At 38.8% G+C, this 16,073-nt stretch overlaps 1 protein-coding gene across 2 annotated transcripts in view; it reads left to right on the forward strand.

The window, feature by feature from the left end:
- SEMA5A (semaphorin 5A) overlaps positions 1 to 10,554 on the forward strand; it is a 2,688,572-nt gene extending 2,678,018 nt beyond the window's left edge. For both annotated transcript variants that reach the window (XM_044064865.1, XM_044064863.1), the window contains one exon: positions 329 to 10,554. In XM_044064865.1, coding sequence (XP_043920800.1) covers positions 329 to 448 — 120 coding nt within the window. In that variant the 3' untranslated portion in view covers positions 449 to 10,554. The remainder of the gene's footprint in view (positions 1 to 328) is intronic.
- The last annotated feature ends 5,519 nt before the right edge of the window (positions 10,555 to 16,073 follow it).

Below are 16,073 nucleotides of genomic sequence, written 5' to 3' on the forward strand. Positions count from 1 at the left end.
GACTTTTTGCTTTGTCAGATTTTAGAACATCATTAAATGAGGTTTAAGTTTATTGTAGATGATGCAGTGTGTCATTTTAAGTAGTAGACATGCTGAGGAAGAATACTATCAGACAACAAAGAAAAGATTTTTCTAACAAGTATTGTAAATCATGCATGCTGATGCACCCATAATGTTACATTTTTATTAGCTTCTGAAAGTACCAGCACTAAATTGTACAGAAGGAGCTGATAAACAGTTTTGCACGACTGTTAATCTCAAGGTAAAACAATTAAAAATTAGGTTTTTGTTTGACTGTAATGCACAATCATATTCTTATTTCTTGCAGGCATTTAACAAAAATAACCTGATCCTTGAAGAGCGCAACAAGTATTTCAACCCCCAGCTTAGTGGAAAGACCTATTCCAACAGTTACTTCACGGAATTTAATGGCTATGATGAGTATTGATTACCGTTCGCCAACATTACCTGGCGCACACTGATTAGCCGTACTCACCATGGCTTTCCAGACATGATTATGTGCCAGGTTAAAGCTTGCAGCACAGATATTCCAAATGGCCACTCTCTTCATGCACCAGATCAGAAGAATGCAAGCAAGAAGTTGGAATTCTGGAGTAAAATGAATTCAGTAAATAGTAGAGCAAGAAGCAAACCTGCCCCTGGATGCAGATGAACAGGCACATTGAAATGCTGTACCTTCTGCATTTGTGAATTCTGGTTTTACTAACTGTTTGAGTCCAGCAGAAGAAGCTTTTTGTGAAAAAAACTAGATGAGTGGTTTTACACTCTAGACTGTGTCAGGAGAAGTCAGTAGCTTCATTCTTTTTTGGGGGGTTGCAATTAAATTGCTTTGCATGATGTTAGTGAAGTAGTGTTATTGTACTGTACCAGCCTGCATGATGTCCATATTCCAAAGACACCTTGCTATAGCTCTTTTTTTTTAGTTTTGTGGAACACTTAGTCTGCACTGCTGTATAACTCATAAAGTATGCCATTAGACAGACGGACAAAAAATAAAGAAGAAAACAAATAATGCACACTCTAACAACTCTGTCCAGTGTCAGCGGTCATGTGGAATATCCAGTCAGACATGGCAGTGTCTGTTGCATTTTGAGCTGTCACATACCTGCAACAAAATTAGTTAACATTATTATTATGCACTAGAGCAGATGTTGTTACTAAAAGTATTAACTTCCTGAATTATATCTAATGACATGCTGATTAACCCCCTAGCAAAAGCATTAATGGTATGGTTGTTTAAAAAATGGATTTCCTGTGGAAGCCTGCTGCTGTAAACAGGAAATTAGAGCTGAATGTAAACTAACCTTTTGTTCGATTACTTTTAGGTTTACCTTTCTCTTTGCCTTCCCTTGTTTTGCCAATGAATGAGCAGGTCTCTGCTCTTGATTCCAAGCTGTCCATGCATATTCATGTCTTCATCTTACCTCTTAGAGTTCTGTGTGATTCAGTTGAACTAATTATTATAGAAAGTGCACATCTTGAGTCAGCACATCGTACAACAAATATAAGCACACATGCACATACGCACAGACAAACACACATGCACACAGGTGTACATTGTCTATGTAGTATTAAAATTCACAGCGAAACATTTTTCTTTCACTCCATAGGTTATAAGATGATGCTGTATAAGCCTTCATCAACAAAGACATAATTCATTACCTTATTACATGTTCAACTCACAGTTACCTAAACACATGCTTTCTTGTCTTATTTCAGAGTGCCATAGGTACTGCTGTCACTGGTATCCACAGGGCAGCACAATTCTTTCCTCCGTTATGGCACCACTTTTTTATCACATGTAGGTGAGCAGACTTTGATCATGGCATCATTTGAAACTCACTAGTCAGGATCATTATGACAAAGCCTATGAAAAGAGAGCAAGACAGTGCTGAGACTGCAAGCCAGAAGGTTTGTGCGCAAGTATGTGGTATATGTCTATGATTACTAAAACAGAGCTACATTACTTTTTAATGCCTTTGTACCATTTTCCTAATAAATCAAACCCTTGGCATTCTGTCTGTATGCCACTGTTTCTGGGACTGTAAAATCTCTTTGAATAGTGATGTAGCTATAAACTGAACAACATTGTAGGAGAAGGAAACAGATGTGGTATCTAAGACATAAACAGCTCAATTAATAGTAAATCTGTTCTCAAACCTCTAATATTTGAAATTTTCTTAAATGTTTAATGTTGGAGAGGTCTAAACTATCTTTTTCCTCTATTAAAATAATACTATTATGAAACATATAATGGGAAAGTTGACATTTATCATATTTCGTTTTAATTCTATTTGCATAGTAATCTTTTAATGCCACATCATTTACATATTTATGAAATTAACATGTTTTTAATTGCAATGAGAAGAAATGAATTTTGTTTGTTTGTGTTCATCATTAAAGTCCATAGTAAATGCTTATAGAGCAAGCCAGTCCTGTAGAGTTTTACAGATTAATGAGCTGCTCATAGATTGCTAAAGCTCCAACATTAACTATTCATTTATGCCAGTAAACAGATATTTTTAATAATTTATTGGTGGTAAATGTAAAAGACGTAAAACATCTTTTTATGCTGCTGTATACTCAGATGTGGGGTCTTGTGCTCCACCTCCCTATAATAAATGTACTAAATCCAAGGTTTAACTATTCTGGATTATAGGGGATGCTATATTTTTCTGAAAAATGATTCCCTTTATGCTAGTCTAGTTTTATGCAGTGCTGCTGATAATGGGCACAATGGAGTGTAGCCCCCACCCTGTAAAAGCATTTACACTACTATAGTTTTAAGATTCACATTTTATTTTTATTTTGAATCTGTTATTCTGACTATATATGACTTATCTTTGCAGTAGTTGTTAATGTCTTAGGAATTCATTATAATCCTACACCTGTGTTGTTATAATCCTACACTTGTATTGTTATAATCTCAACGACTTCAGTCATTAGCACATTAAATACCAGCATGGCATGCCTTATGACTCTGGGATTCTGAGCATGGTGACCTGCCATGCCATTTTGAACCAATGCTGCCTTCAAATGTTGTCACTGAGCAGTCCATTTTAATTGTCTTCTGCTGAACTTTTGAAAATACATGTTTATATGAAGTATCACATTGTGCACCATGCACCTGTGTTCATAACATGTTCCACCTCCCTGAAATGTGTTAAATGTACTTTCTGAAAGGATTCCTTATGTACAGTATGAGAAAAATGTTCATTGTTGTTTTGATAGCCAGATTGCTTACTGTTTCTGAAGATCCAATGGTACCTCTGTGAATAAAAAATGTCTGTCAGTATGATGGTCATCCATGTTTCTAGAACACCATTTGTTTGTGCAGACTTTCATGAATTGCAGTGTGGTGAAGCAAAACATAGGGTGTAATACAGACTGTTAAAGAGCAATCCATCTAGTCTTGTTGACTGCAAACCATAAAACTTTGTCATATAAGTGACTTTTGTCACCAGATATAAACAAGCAAACTGTTCTGTGGCACTCTAGAATGTCGTATCACTGTATTTGATTGTGTCTTCTTTGCTGAAAGTGTTTTTCACTACCAAGTCCAATTTGTAATTTCAGAAATACATTTTGGGATGAACTTTCACTTCCAAATCCAGTTTATAAGCTCAACAATATATTTTAAATTAATTTTTAAATCTCATAATGCCTCAGAGTGATGACTATCAGATTATTTTTGTATTTAGCGTGGTTTCCTGTTTAGTATGAATTAAGAGGTATGTCCACTCAGGTTCTGGTTATGTTTTTTCTGTTTCTAATTTCCATTCTTTTACAGGTGATCTCATAGAAGTATGTTAATTCCTAAGTTCATAGGTTTCTAGATTCATATTAGGTTGCTAGGCTAATGGCCCTAGGGCCTTTACAAGCCTATCCGTGTAGTGACCCGAGTATCCTTATTGACCATAGTTAGAGGATCACTGTTAGCACAGTGATTCTGTGATCAGCACCGAATGCCCCTGTCCATGAGGGACATAGGTGTCATAGGTGTTTAGAAAAAGAAGGTTTGATATTTGAACTTGTTAAACCTATGCTCTGGCCACCACTAGAAATGTAACACCATTTTTGTCCTTCAATTAAGTATGTGCAACTGGATTATAGAATGCAGGATAATGGATGTAGTGCAAAGCTAGTTCAAGTAATGGGGAGAAAACACATGCCAAAAAGTGAATGTGTCCTTCATGATAACTTCTGCGTTTTTTCAGAAAAACTGCATTATTAAATATCTGAATTAGGTCAATGTGTGCCTTACAGTCTTTATCTTAAAATGCATGCATATAAGGGAGTCGAACCATAACCTGAAAAGATGAAATGAGGCATGCTGCTTGTTAAAGTCAGGCATTTCAGCAATTTGTCTGATGGTTCTACTACGAAACACCAACTTCCTATATACCAACAAGCCAAAAGGAAGAACAAAATTGCAGAAAAATCCATTTTCAGAGGGTTTTTTTTGCAGGGGGGCAGGCCTCTAGCAACCCTCCCAAACTTCTATATAGCACCTCTATGGTTGGAGCAAACCTAAACAAGTGAATCATTGCTAGCTCAAACTTAAAAACCACACCAACAGTGATTTATGATGGGAAATAGTGTTTGGTGTTATGCTGTTTGTCGTTTTTTTCTTCATGCTACTGACGCTCAAGCAATTTCACCATGAGCATGTGCCAGTCAGCAGTTAGATTAAAGCAACAATTACAATTAAAAATGGAACAATAGCAGACAACAGATACATCCTTACTGATATTAGCTTATCATATGGATGAAACATTTTTATTGTATCTTTCTAGAGTTATAAAATTTGCAACAAACTATATTAGTTTAACAACTTTCATTCAAAGTACTTATTAAGAAATAAAATAAAAATCTAGTGAAACTGTAGCTGACAGGAAAACATTGCGAGGAAGTTGTAGCACCGTGCTGTAACAGATTACAGTGACTTCATGTAAACAAAGTAAAAACACATTTTAAAAGATTTTGCAGTTTGATTTTCATGCTTTGGAGCCCATTTCCAAACTAGGAATAGGTCCATCTATTAAAATACTGTGCATTAAAATGGTGCTTTTGTCTGAAATTAGAAAGGAGTAAAGGCAAAAGCTTCATGTATTTTTGTGCAGAAAACACATTTGCCATTTTTACATGTAGCTGTGATCACACAGGTGATTATGTTAATTAACGGGTGTGGAGATAAAAGGAACTAGCCCTTTGGATAAAATTCATCCACAAATGTGCATGCAGAATGTGCTGATTGCACTTTTGTATATCTGAGTTAGGGTGCTCAATATTTTTGGGTGACCATTCTCAAAGGTACGGAGCAGCAGTGTGCATGCAGCTCTGCTTTCATGTGGGTTGTGTGAGATTTGAAGGTACTGTCTGTTGTGCTTGCTCAAGTAACACAACATTGGAGTAGCTTCCTGCATGTCATAAGGGCATGACTTGAATTCTTCAATATCACCCATTAGTAAAGGTGAACCCTAACCCGAGTTTGTACAGTAACTGAATAACACTGGCTGCATGGTGCATTCAACAGCTTGATACAAATGCAGTGCAGTTTAGTGCGGAGGAAGAGATGAGTGCTTGCCCATCTTGTGGAGCACCTGCATTCTGTCCTAAATTAGAAAGAGACCATTAATGAAAAACAACATTGTATCATTAGTCCAGATAAACACAGTGAGCAAATAACAGAAGGAGATATTCTAGAAGAGTGTGCACAGGTCTTTTTTTGTTACCTTTATGTATTTGCTGTAGGGAGGAGACATTTTCAATGCTACATTCCTTTACTTTGTATTTTTATATCTACATGCTGATGTACTGCCTGTAAAGAGTTTAGACTTATTCTTGCTAAAGATATAACAACTAGGAGTTGTCCTGCTTGTATTCAAAGTAACGGCCTTCTCATCAAAGTTTTACACATTTATGAGCTGCTGGTTCATCCAGTCTGATGAAATTGCAGAACAGACTGTGTTAGAAAGCTACCTTGTCAGGTGATGTTCAAGTGGCCAGTAACACTCTCAGAAATCTGTGCTTTTCATCTGCAGAAATGAAGAGTAGCTGGGGAGGAGAGTATGGCTAGAAAAAGCAGTAGCAGCACACGTGTATCTAAAAGATAAAGATAACTGCTGGGTTTAGTTTGTTTGTAGCTCTTTGCATCCGAAGCTGCATGGCAGTGTACGACAAGGACAAAACAGATCTTGTTGCTGTTTCCGACAAAGAGAATCGTGTAGTTTAGGTACATTATAAACTAGTTAATGGACTGTAGAGATACATATAAGCAGATTAATTAGTCCCAAAGCTTTCCTTGGTGGTGATGATTTGAATTCCAGGCACAAGCGAATTGTGACACAGGTCTAGTAGTGTATAAGACTGTAGGTTGGCACATACTCTTGAAGGGTAATGTCTGCTGAAATATACAAGCAGATTGCAGAAACTACTGCTATGTCCAGCTCTGTAGTTGCTCCTTACTTCTGTGAAGCAGTGCAGCCTGCTTCACATGGCTATTGCAGTTACATACATGGACCCATAGTTTTGTTAATACTGTAATGGTTTATGGAAGCTAGAAGGCAGACCATGTGGCATCACAGATATGCTCAGTTTTCTTTTAGTTCAAGTTAACAAGTTACATATACAGCCTGTGTGTGTAGGCTCAAAAACAAAGCAAAACAGATAGTTAATTTTGATTGCCTCTAAAATGTACATTACATAACATATATAAGTGCATATAAGGTGTATATACATTGCATTTCCAGTCAGTGATTGACAGTAATGTTATGCATGTAATATAAGCACCTTGGCAACAAGGAACCCCTTTTCAACCTTGATTAGTCACACTGATGTATACTCAACAAACAAACATACAAATGAGCAGTGAAAATAACAGTTGTAACAACTACATAAGTAGATCCAACACTGCACTTACCACTGCTGTATTGTAAATGCACACCCGGTGCAACATAAACTGGCTGTAGTGTGTGGGACAGTAAACATGTATATCAGCAGCCTTCTATGACTAGTGCTGGCTGCAGTCACCAAGAACCAAGGGATGTATGTCTAATGCCACTAGTCATACTGTTGTCTTTTTGTAAAAGCTACCTATGGAGAAAAGAGGAAATGCCATACACAGTGCGAATCAGTGTTGGTGCACAAACATAAACATCTACAAATGTTGGGGTACAACCTGATGCCGTGGATTAGCAATCCACACAAAATCTTCTAAATTACTACTCTAACAGCTCCGGTGCTCAAAAATTACACCATAAGTACCATCTCTAGACTTTTTATAATTTTCAACAAAATGGATTTTCAGTCAGATGTGCTTTCAATCAATTTTTATGACCATATGGCTTTTGGTTAAATGTACCTTCGATAAGACATGCTACAACCAGTGCAGGTACACTGGCAGTGTGATTTTTTGCTCATTATTTCATCATTACAGACCAGGAAGAAGGGAAAGTGCACATTTTCTTCGTCCCAAATTATTGAAATACCTGTCTCTGATGAAAGCTAAATCTTGCTGTCTGGCAAAAACTTTTAAATCTTCTAAAATGTATTTTCATTTTTCCTGCACTTCACTTCCTTTAGAAGAGGTGCTCACTTTGCCCAGGTTATGATACGTGAGTAATAAGAACTTACTCCAATACAAGAGATGAACTTCATTTAAATATTTCTTTATCCCAAAATAAGCAGGGAATCAAAATGATTTCTAAAATATCAAGATGTTGAATGGAAATAGCATGAACCATATAATTAGAAGGTATCTATTACAGCTTCTTCACAGCAGCTTGCACTAAAATACTGGCATTGTGTGGATGTGCTGTGGACCATTTCAAACTCAGTACCTCTCTGGAAATAGTACTAGAACTAAATTGAAGCAGCCTGACCTATTAGCCATTAATGTGTGACTAGTGCAGAAGGTGTTGTAGCAAGGGGTGGCGTAGGTAATATAACAGAACCACTGCTCTTTGTTCTGAATATGGAAAGATTGTTTTACATTATAGTGACCGACTTCACAGTAAGTGTAGAAAACATTCTTATTTCTTTGTCATTTGGAGATAAGATACTTGCTTTCCTGAAGACTGGCCATGCAGTAGTCACCATTTGTATGACTTTTTACTACAGAAAGTGTGGTAAGGAAGTTATTTTGATTTTTGATGTCAAGTCATATGATTGCATGCATACAGTACCTCTCATCCTCTTAGCCCAAGAAATCTGGACAAAGCCTACCATAATGGGGGTATAAATGCCCCAAACTAGGGACAGATTTTAAGTGCTGCTGTTATAATCTTAGAAAGTTGCTAGAATAGCAGGGTATATATTAAAATGGATTTTTCTAAAGGATATGAAGTCTAAAACTCAAATGTACAGCATTATTTACTAATTTCATTCATCAGATCATCCCAGTGATTTGCCAGAAAACAAAAAAAGTTAGGAGGAACAGACTGAAAGTTTGAGACAAAAATCTGGGCAGTTGAGAGGTATGATTGCATAGATGACCATGTTGTTAGCTTGTTTAAGGAATGCAGCAGACACAACCATTTATCAGTACTGTAAATCATGCACGTTAGCAATTAGTTTTACAGACCTAAGACCTTGTTATAGGAGGACTTGTTATAGTTTTACTGTGTTTCAAGAGATTCTTTAATTAATAAACAAAGAGGCACTACCTGTCACAGATCGTACTATCCTGGATTTATTACATAATACCTAATGAAATAAGAATCCTGGATTTAGCTGGACAGCAAGGTAAAAATGTACAAGAGATAGGAAGGTATCATTAGGTCACACAGGCATACCTGTCAACATTTTGGTGTAAGAAAGCTGGACAAAGCCAAAGATAATGTAGGACAAAAGCCCCAAAATATGCACAACTTTTAAATATCGCTTTTATAAACTTAGAAAGTTGATGGAATGACAGGTTTTAAATTAGCATGCATTTTCTGAAGGGTATGACGTCTAAAACTCAAATGTCATTCATTATTTATTGATTTCAGTCCTGAATGACTTGATAGAAAAACACACATTTTAAGAACAGACCAAAAATATGAGGCATAAATCTGAACAGTTGAGAGCTATGCACGTAGGTGCCCAATTCCATTTCTAGAGCAATGTGCTCCATCTTGATTTTTTTTGTTGCAGCAGTAGTGTGGGTTACTTGGCAGTTTGCCTCCTTTCTTGGATCTCTGAAGGCATGCCCAGTTAGTATGGACTCTATCAGGTGACTGTAGTGCCTGGTCTACTAAGAAAGTTGTACTGGAGAAGCTGTTGGAAGAAATTATTCTAATGATTTCATGTAATAGTTTACATGTAACTCTCTTTCTCTTTTATGAAGTACATTTATACATTTGATAAAACAAGCCGCACATATAATTTCCGCAGAGGTCATTTGGCGATGAAAGAGGGTAAATATTGTAGTTATGAGAACTCTAATGTTATTACACCAAGCAAATCACTAATAGTCTGATGTAGATAAGAACAGAAACAATGTATATGAAATCTAGAAAGGGAAATGAGGTAATAGATGAATAGGGTACAATGCCATTTTGTTTTTTCGGTTCCTGCTGATGTAGTTAACAAAATGGTCTATGTGTTTTGTACACCAGAACTATCATTAATTACTAAACCCAGAAAGGAATTTGGTTATAGCTGTATAATACACATTGTGATTCATGCGTAATCTCAACATGTTACACAAATATTACAAATGAAAATTGGAATATTCTCCAATGTGTTAGGTCCTGCAAAAAGATTCAAACAGTACACCAAAAAAAAAAAAAAAGGTGCAGGGTGAATACAGAGAAATTAATATGCTGTTTTGTTGTCTGTCACTGTGGTCTAGTTCAAGCTTTGTAATTTTGTGCACCAAAGTTATTCATGAAGGGATCTATACATTCTAACAAATTGCTTTCCCTTATAAAAGTCTATAGAGTGTAGCTGGAAACCCAAATTCTAAGATGGGGATGGTCAATATGGTTTAAGAACTGTATACCTAAATGTTAACGAAATGCAGTTTTAAAGAACTGAGCTAAGAAGACTTTTGGCATGCAGCACCCTGGCCTAAAACTATGTCACTCTTCAGAAGTAACTGCCAAGGAACTGCTCTATACTTAATAACAAAGACAAAGTACTTTAATCTTCCTGACTGCTTTGGTAGTTCGCTGCCCTGTTGACTTGCAGAAGTGAGTAGCAGTTTTATTAAAAGGCATAGCCCTGACTTTGTTGCCTGCTACTGCGCACACACACACACGCACACACACACACACACATACACACACACATGCAATTTTAAGTTAAAATCTTTTTTTTTTTTTTTGTGATGTCGTACTGTCTGATAATGTGTATATGAGTCACTCATTTGCCAGTAAGGCAATCTGCTGGCAAGAAATGTAATGCTCTGTATTTTGTATCATGTATCTTAGTAACATTATGGTGTACAAACTGTATTATATTTTTGTACTTATGCATAGTGTAAATAATTTGTTTCATTAAATTCTGTGTGGGCATTGAAAAATAAAGCTGCAACCTTTCAAACCATCTTTTATCTTGCTGGCTTTCTGGGTGGTGTGCCTGTAGCTAGTTCCCTGAGCAAATGCAATTCTGGCTGCCACTTGGTTTGAGAAATGTTTTCTCAGTAAGGGAAAATGTCATCAGTTCAGACCTGGTCAGATTGCCTCTAACCTTTTCATTCGATGCAGTGCAGAGAGCAAAAGTACGGCTTATTATCTTCAATCAGAAACGGCAAGTGCTCTAGAGCTCTAGCGCAAAGTCATGTCTAGCATATTAGAAACTAATACTTTGAAGATCAAACGGTTACATTTTTATGAGAAACAGCATGACATGTGTTCAACAGATGTGTAACAGATGATTTCTGGAAAATGTACCGTTGGTGCAGCAGGAAAGGTATTTTTAAGGGTTGAGCTAATCTAAGACTTTTAAGTATTGTGCAGAATTTAGCATGCTCTTTTTGTTTGATGTTAACCAATTGAACTTTTGGATTATTCTTGATTAACACGTATGAATGACAGCTGCCAAAACGTAGGAAATGTGCCTTTTGCCTTTCTTATTTCTGGGTACTGTCATTCATGTGTTTTTCCAACATACAACTGTCAGAACAAAATCAGACATGGAAAACTTCAGGGTGGGTGAAAGCTACGTAATTAGAACATAAGTGCATGTATACTTATTTAATGATCTTTCTAACACAGTACCTTGAACATGGTTTTAGAGATGAACTGCAATCCAGGTTTGCAGTAGGAAAACCTGTCACTGATTTTCCTTACTTATATTATTTTCAAAAACAGGAACAGCTCTAGTGATTGTTCCTGGTTTTATGTTTAAGTTATCACATTATTTTTGGCTGGTACCTGATTCTTAAGCTAAAAAGGAGAAATCTATTTTGGTAGGAGGCACACTGAACAAAACTGTTGCCTGTCCTTCTCTAACATAGAATAGAAACAGGTGGGGTAGTTTGTTTAGATGCTTTATCACATAGAAACCCATCAAGATGGATAGCAACATCATAAAATATAACTGAACTAATTAACAGACAAACCTTACACACATACATGCTTACATATCAACAGCTTACTACAAAATGGCAGTCAGGCTCGCATGTGGTCAGTATTTATACACTTGTGTAAGCCCTTAGATAGCTTCTTAAGGATACATACACACACACATTGATCTACAAAACCAATGACTAGGAGTATAATGACCAGCTGTGGTACTGGACTAGAGAGAAGTGTTTGTAACTGGTAGGAGGATTGGGGAGACCTGACATGGTGGTTACTTCCACACAAGGCAGGAGCGCCATCTTAGACTAGATGGTCATTGTGTTGTGCTGAAAAAGTACATTTCAACAATAATACATCTAAGCTAAGTGACACCCTGACCCCATGTGCAAAAGTTGGAAAAAGGGGTAGTGAGTGGATAGATGGATGAAGAAAGAGAGTGTCAGCTACTTACCAGTAGGCAAAATGTAAAAACAGGTGCATAACATAGTAACGAATAAACAAGAATGGTACTCAGTATGCAAGGAATGGGATAGGAAGATGGAAGGTCTTAAAGCCGTGATGCAGGAGACGAGGTTGAGAACTACTGTTATCAAAGAAATATGGCACATTTTCTACACTGACTGGGACACAGAAGTACCTGGATGGGTTGTATAGGAATGATAGGGGAGGAAGAAGTTTGAACATCTACATAAAGAAAAGCAATAAAAGTGAGTACAAAAAGGATAGAAATGCTGTCTTATTGAATGGATAAAGAAGGGGGATGTCAAAAACCTAGATAAGTGTCCTGCCAGTTAAGTTAAGTGAGGTACGGCTGGTGAATAGATACAATGTGTCATCTTCCAGACACATCAGGAGAAATGGATGATGTTCTGGAGCAGAAAATAATGGAAGTAACCACCATGTCAGGTCTCCCCAGAGAGAAGAAGCACTTCTCTCTAGTCACATAGTTTCACTAAATCTACACCACCAAAATCCACACATAGAAACACAAAAACATTCGCAGAAGCACTCAATAATAATCTGCTCAAGCAACAGAGACCTCCAAAGCAGAAATGCAAGCAACCTCCACCCCCCCAACACAACCCAAATGACACATAGCCCGCAGACTCAGTGTGCCACTCAACCACAGCCAATAAGGCAAAACAACGTACCCAACACACTAGTCATAGGCAACTCTATAGTCAGGCACACTGATGTCCCACTCACCAGGCTAAACAAGGAGAAGGTTACTGTCAGCTGCCTGTCGGGTACCAGGATCCGCCACATAACCCACGCACTCACGTCACTCCACAACAAGTACAAATATGACTCTGCCATTGTCCATGCTGGTGTGAATGACCTGAGACGTACCTCCCTGGACTACATGAAAAGAGACATGGAAAAGCTCTCTGATCTTGTAGCCCAGGCAGGTATGACCCTAGCCCTGAGTAGCATTCTGCCATCACCCAAAATTATGCCACAGTACAAGGACAAAATGATTGACTTCAACAATTGGCTAAGCTTCTGGTGCCATTCTAAAGGGATCCAGTATCTGTCTGCCTGGGATGACATGGTCGACAGACCACGATGCTTTGCCAGAGATGGCCTGCACCTGTCACCCCTGGGATTCCGGATACTGGCTAAGGTTCTTGCTGCCCCTATTGTGCCTTTTTTAGGCAAGGTTCAAATGACAAATTCACCAGCGTAACAGGAATAGGCAAGCAAAAACTGAGGGTGATGCTACTCAATGCTAGAAGTCTAAATCTCAAAATGCACTCACTCGAGGCACTCCTTAAAATGGAGAACATAGATATAGGTGCAGTGACTGAGACCTGGTTCAAGGCTCCAGAGAGCACCCCTGCACTACCAGGCTATAACTCATACCACACTTTTCAGTCATGTAACCTGGACCGGAACACGAAAGGCGGAGGTGTGTCCATATTCATTAAGGATATCCAGACCTCCAGGCTAGTTGCTCAGCATAATGCAGCCGAGGTTATCCAAGTGCAACTAACTCAGGGCAAAACTGCAATCCAAATTGTAGCTTGCTACAGATCACCCACCATGCCCCAGGATTCCCACTTATCTTTTCTTGATGTACTGGAAAATATTAGGGTTCAACCAAACAACCTAATAATGGGTGATTTCAACTACTACACCATTAACTGGGAAAACTAGTCATGTACCAACTCCTTCACTCAACGCTTTCTGGAATTCATAAACTCCAATGCCCTGGATCAACTTATCCACACCCCCACCAGGGGCAACAATATCCTAGATCTAGTCATTACCAATATGAGCGACCGGTGTTCCACACCTGAAGTCAACGCCTCATTGGTCCGATCCAACCATAAGCTAATTACCCTAGATATCCACATCCTGCCTCCAACCCCCATTAAGGAAACCATGGTAAAAAATTTCTCCAAAGCCAACTTCATGCTTCTTAAGACAGAAGTGGTGAACTTCATGACACCCATGCAGATGGACAATACAGTTATGACTACTGAATCCTACACAATTGCACTTTATAAGCACTTACATGAGTGCATGGATCGTGCTATCCCAAACAGAACCAAGATGCTATCCTCCAAGAAAAGGAAGCCAATCTGGTGGTCCCCTGCCATAAACAAACTGTACAACAGAAGAAAGAAACTCTTGCAAAAGAGAGTAAAATCCCACGAGTGGAGGAGCTCCGTGGTCAGCCTCAGTAAGAAGCTGCGATCCCTGATAAAATCCTCCAAAGCTAGTTATGAAAACAAAATCGCCACTGATTCTAAAGACAACCACAAAGCATTCTATAGCTATGTCAAGAATCTCAATGGCAACACTCAGATCTGCTCTGAGTTACAGCACAATGGCACTAAATATACAGACCCAACTGATATTGCCAACATCCTGGCAGATAGGTTCAGTGCTAACTTTACCCCCCACCCCCACCCCCTAAAGAGCCCATCTCTATACTGGAAGAATGTAAAGTTCCTGTAATCATGGCTGCACAGGTAAAAACCACACTCTCCAAAGCCAAGAACACAGCATCTATGGGACCAGACAACATCCTAGGCTGCGTTCTACACGAACTACAGAACGAACTGGCACCCCACCTAAGTACCATGTTCAATCATAGCCTCACCTCAAGCTTTGTGCCTGCTGAATGGCACACAGCAATGGTTATCCCACTCCACAAGGGGGGAGCCACCACGGACCCCAGGAACTACCGCTCCATTAGCCTGACGAGCCTGGTCTGCAAGGGCATGGAATGTATCATCATGGAACTTATAAACAAAGACATTGGCAATCTCCAAACTCTGGATCCCACCCAGTTCTGGTTTGTAAAAGTCAGATAATGTCCCCTAAACCTGATAGACTTCTTTGAAGCAGTCACCAAAGCCGTAGACAAGGGTAAGGTGGTTCACACAGCCTATCTAGATCTTGCCAAGGCTTTCGACACCAAACCCCACTCTTGAATTATAGATAAACTCACTAAACTAGGTATAAATCCCTATGTCACAAGATGGGTTGCCAACTGACTCACTGACAGAACCCACACTGTGAAAGTGGCAGACACCAAATCTGACTTCAGACCAGTGACAAGTGGAGTACCACAGGGTTCAGTCCTGGGTCCTCTCCTGTCTGGTATCTACTTCTCTGAAGTACAGGCTAACACAGAAGGTCTTTGGCTAATGAAGTTCGCAGATGACTGCAAACTAGGAGCCATAATCGAAACTCCTAATGATGTGGACATCCTACAAAAGGGCCTCACTGAGACAGATGCCTGGTGTCAAAGCCATGGCCTCAAGCTCAATGCCAAAAAGTGCATTGTCATCCCCTTTGGTAAAAACTCTGTACCCATGAACTAAAACATAGGTGGTAGTATACTTAACACTGAAAGTGTGATAAGAGACCTTGGGACACAGGTGGACAGTAGTCTCTCCTTTGATAATCACATCACCACAGTAGTCAGGAAAACCTTCTACGTAGCACACCTCATCACAAAAGGTTTCTCATCCAGAAAAAAAGAGGTCATTGTTCCCCTCTACTCATCACTCATTAGACCCATTATAGAGTATAATGCCCCTTTTGGTATGTACCTCACAAGACATCTACAACAACTGGAAAGGCCGCAGAAATACCTCACAAAGAGGATTACTGGCCTTAGACAGATGCCCTACACAGACCATCTCAAAAAATTCCAGCTTTACTCCGTCGCATATCGCCTACCCAGAGGTGCTCTCTGCCTAACATACAAAGCTATGTCAAACCCAGAGCTGTTGGACATGCTCCACTTAAAGAAATCCCAATCCCTCCAAGCTACATGCTCTAAGGACCTAAATCTTGTCACCACAATAAACAGAACATGCCGGAGGGATAGATTCCTGTCCCAGAGACTTCCCATACTCTGGAATAAACTACCTATCTATATCAAACAAAGCTCCTCATTAGCACTCTTAAAGAAAAATCTTGATGATTGAATGGGAAATAGGAAATTCACCCTGAGGATCACCTCTGTGGCTCTGCTCGACAGTGGCACAGGAAAATAATTTTCTTGGGTGGCAAAAGCCA

The sequence above is a fragment of the Protopterus annectens genome, chromosome 3.part0 (assembly GCF_019279795.1).
Source record: "Protopterus annectens isolate FY-2018-M chromosome 3.part0, PAN1.0, whole genome shotgun sequence".
Lineage (NCBI taxonomy): Eukaryota > Metazoa > Chordata > Ceratodontiformes > Protopteridae > Protopterus > Protopterus annectens.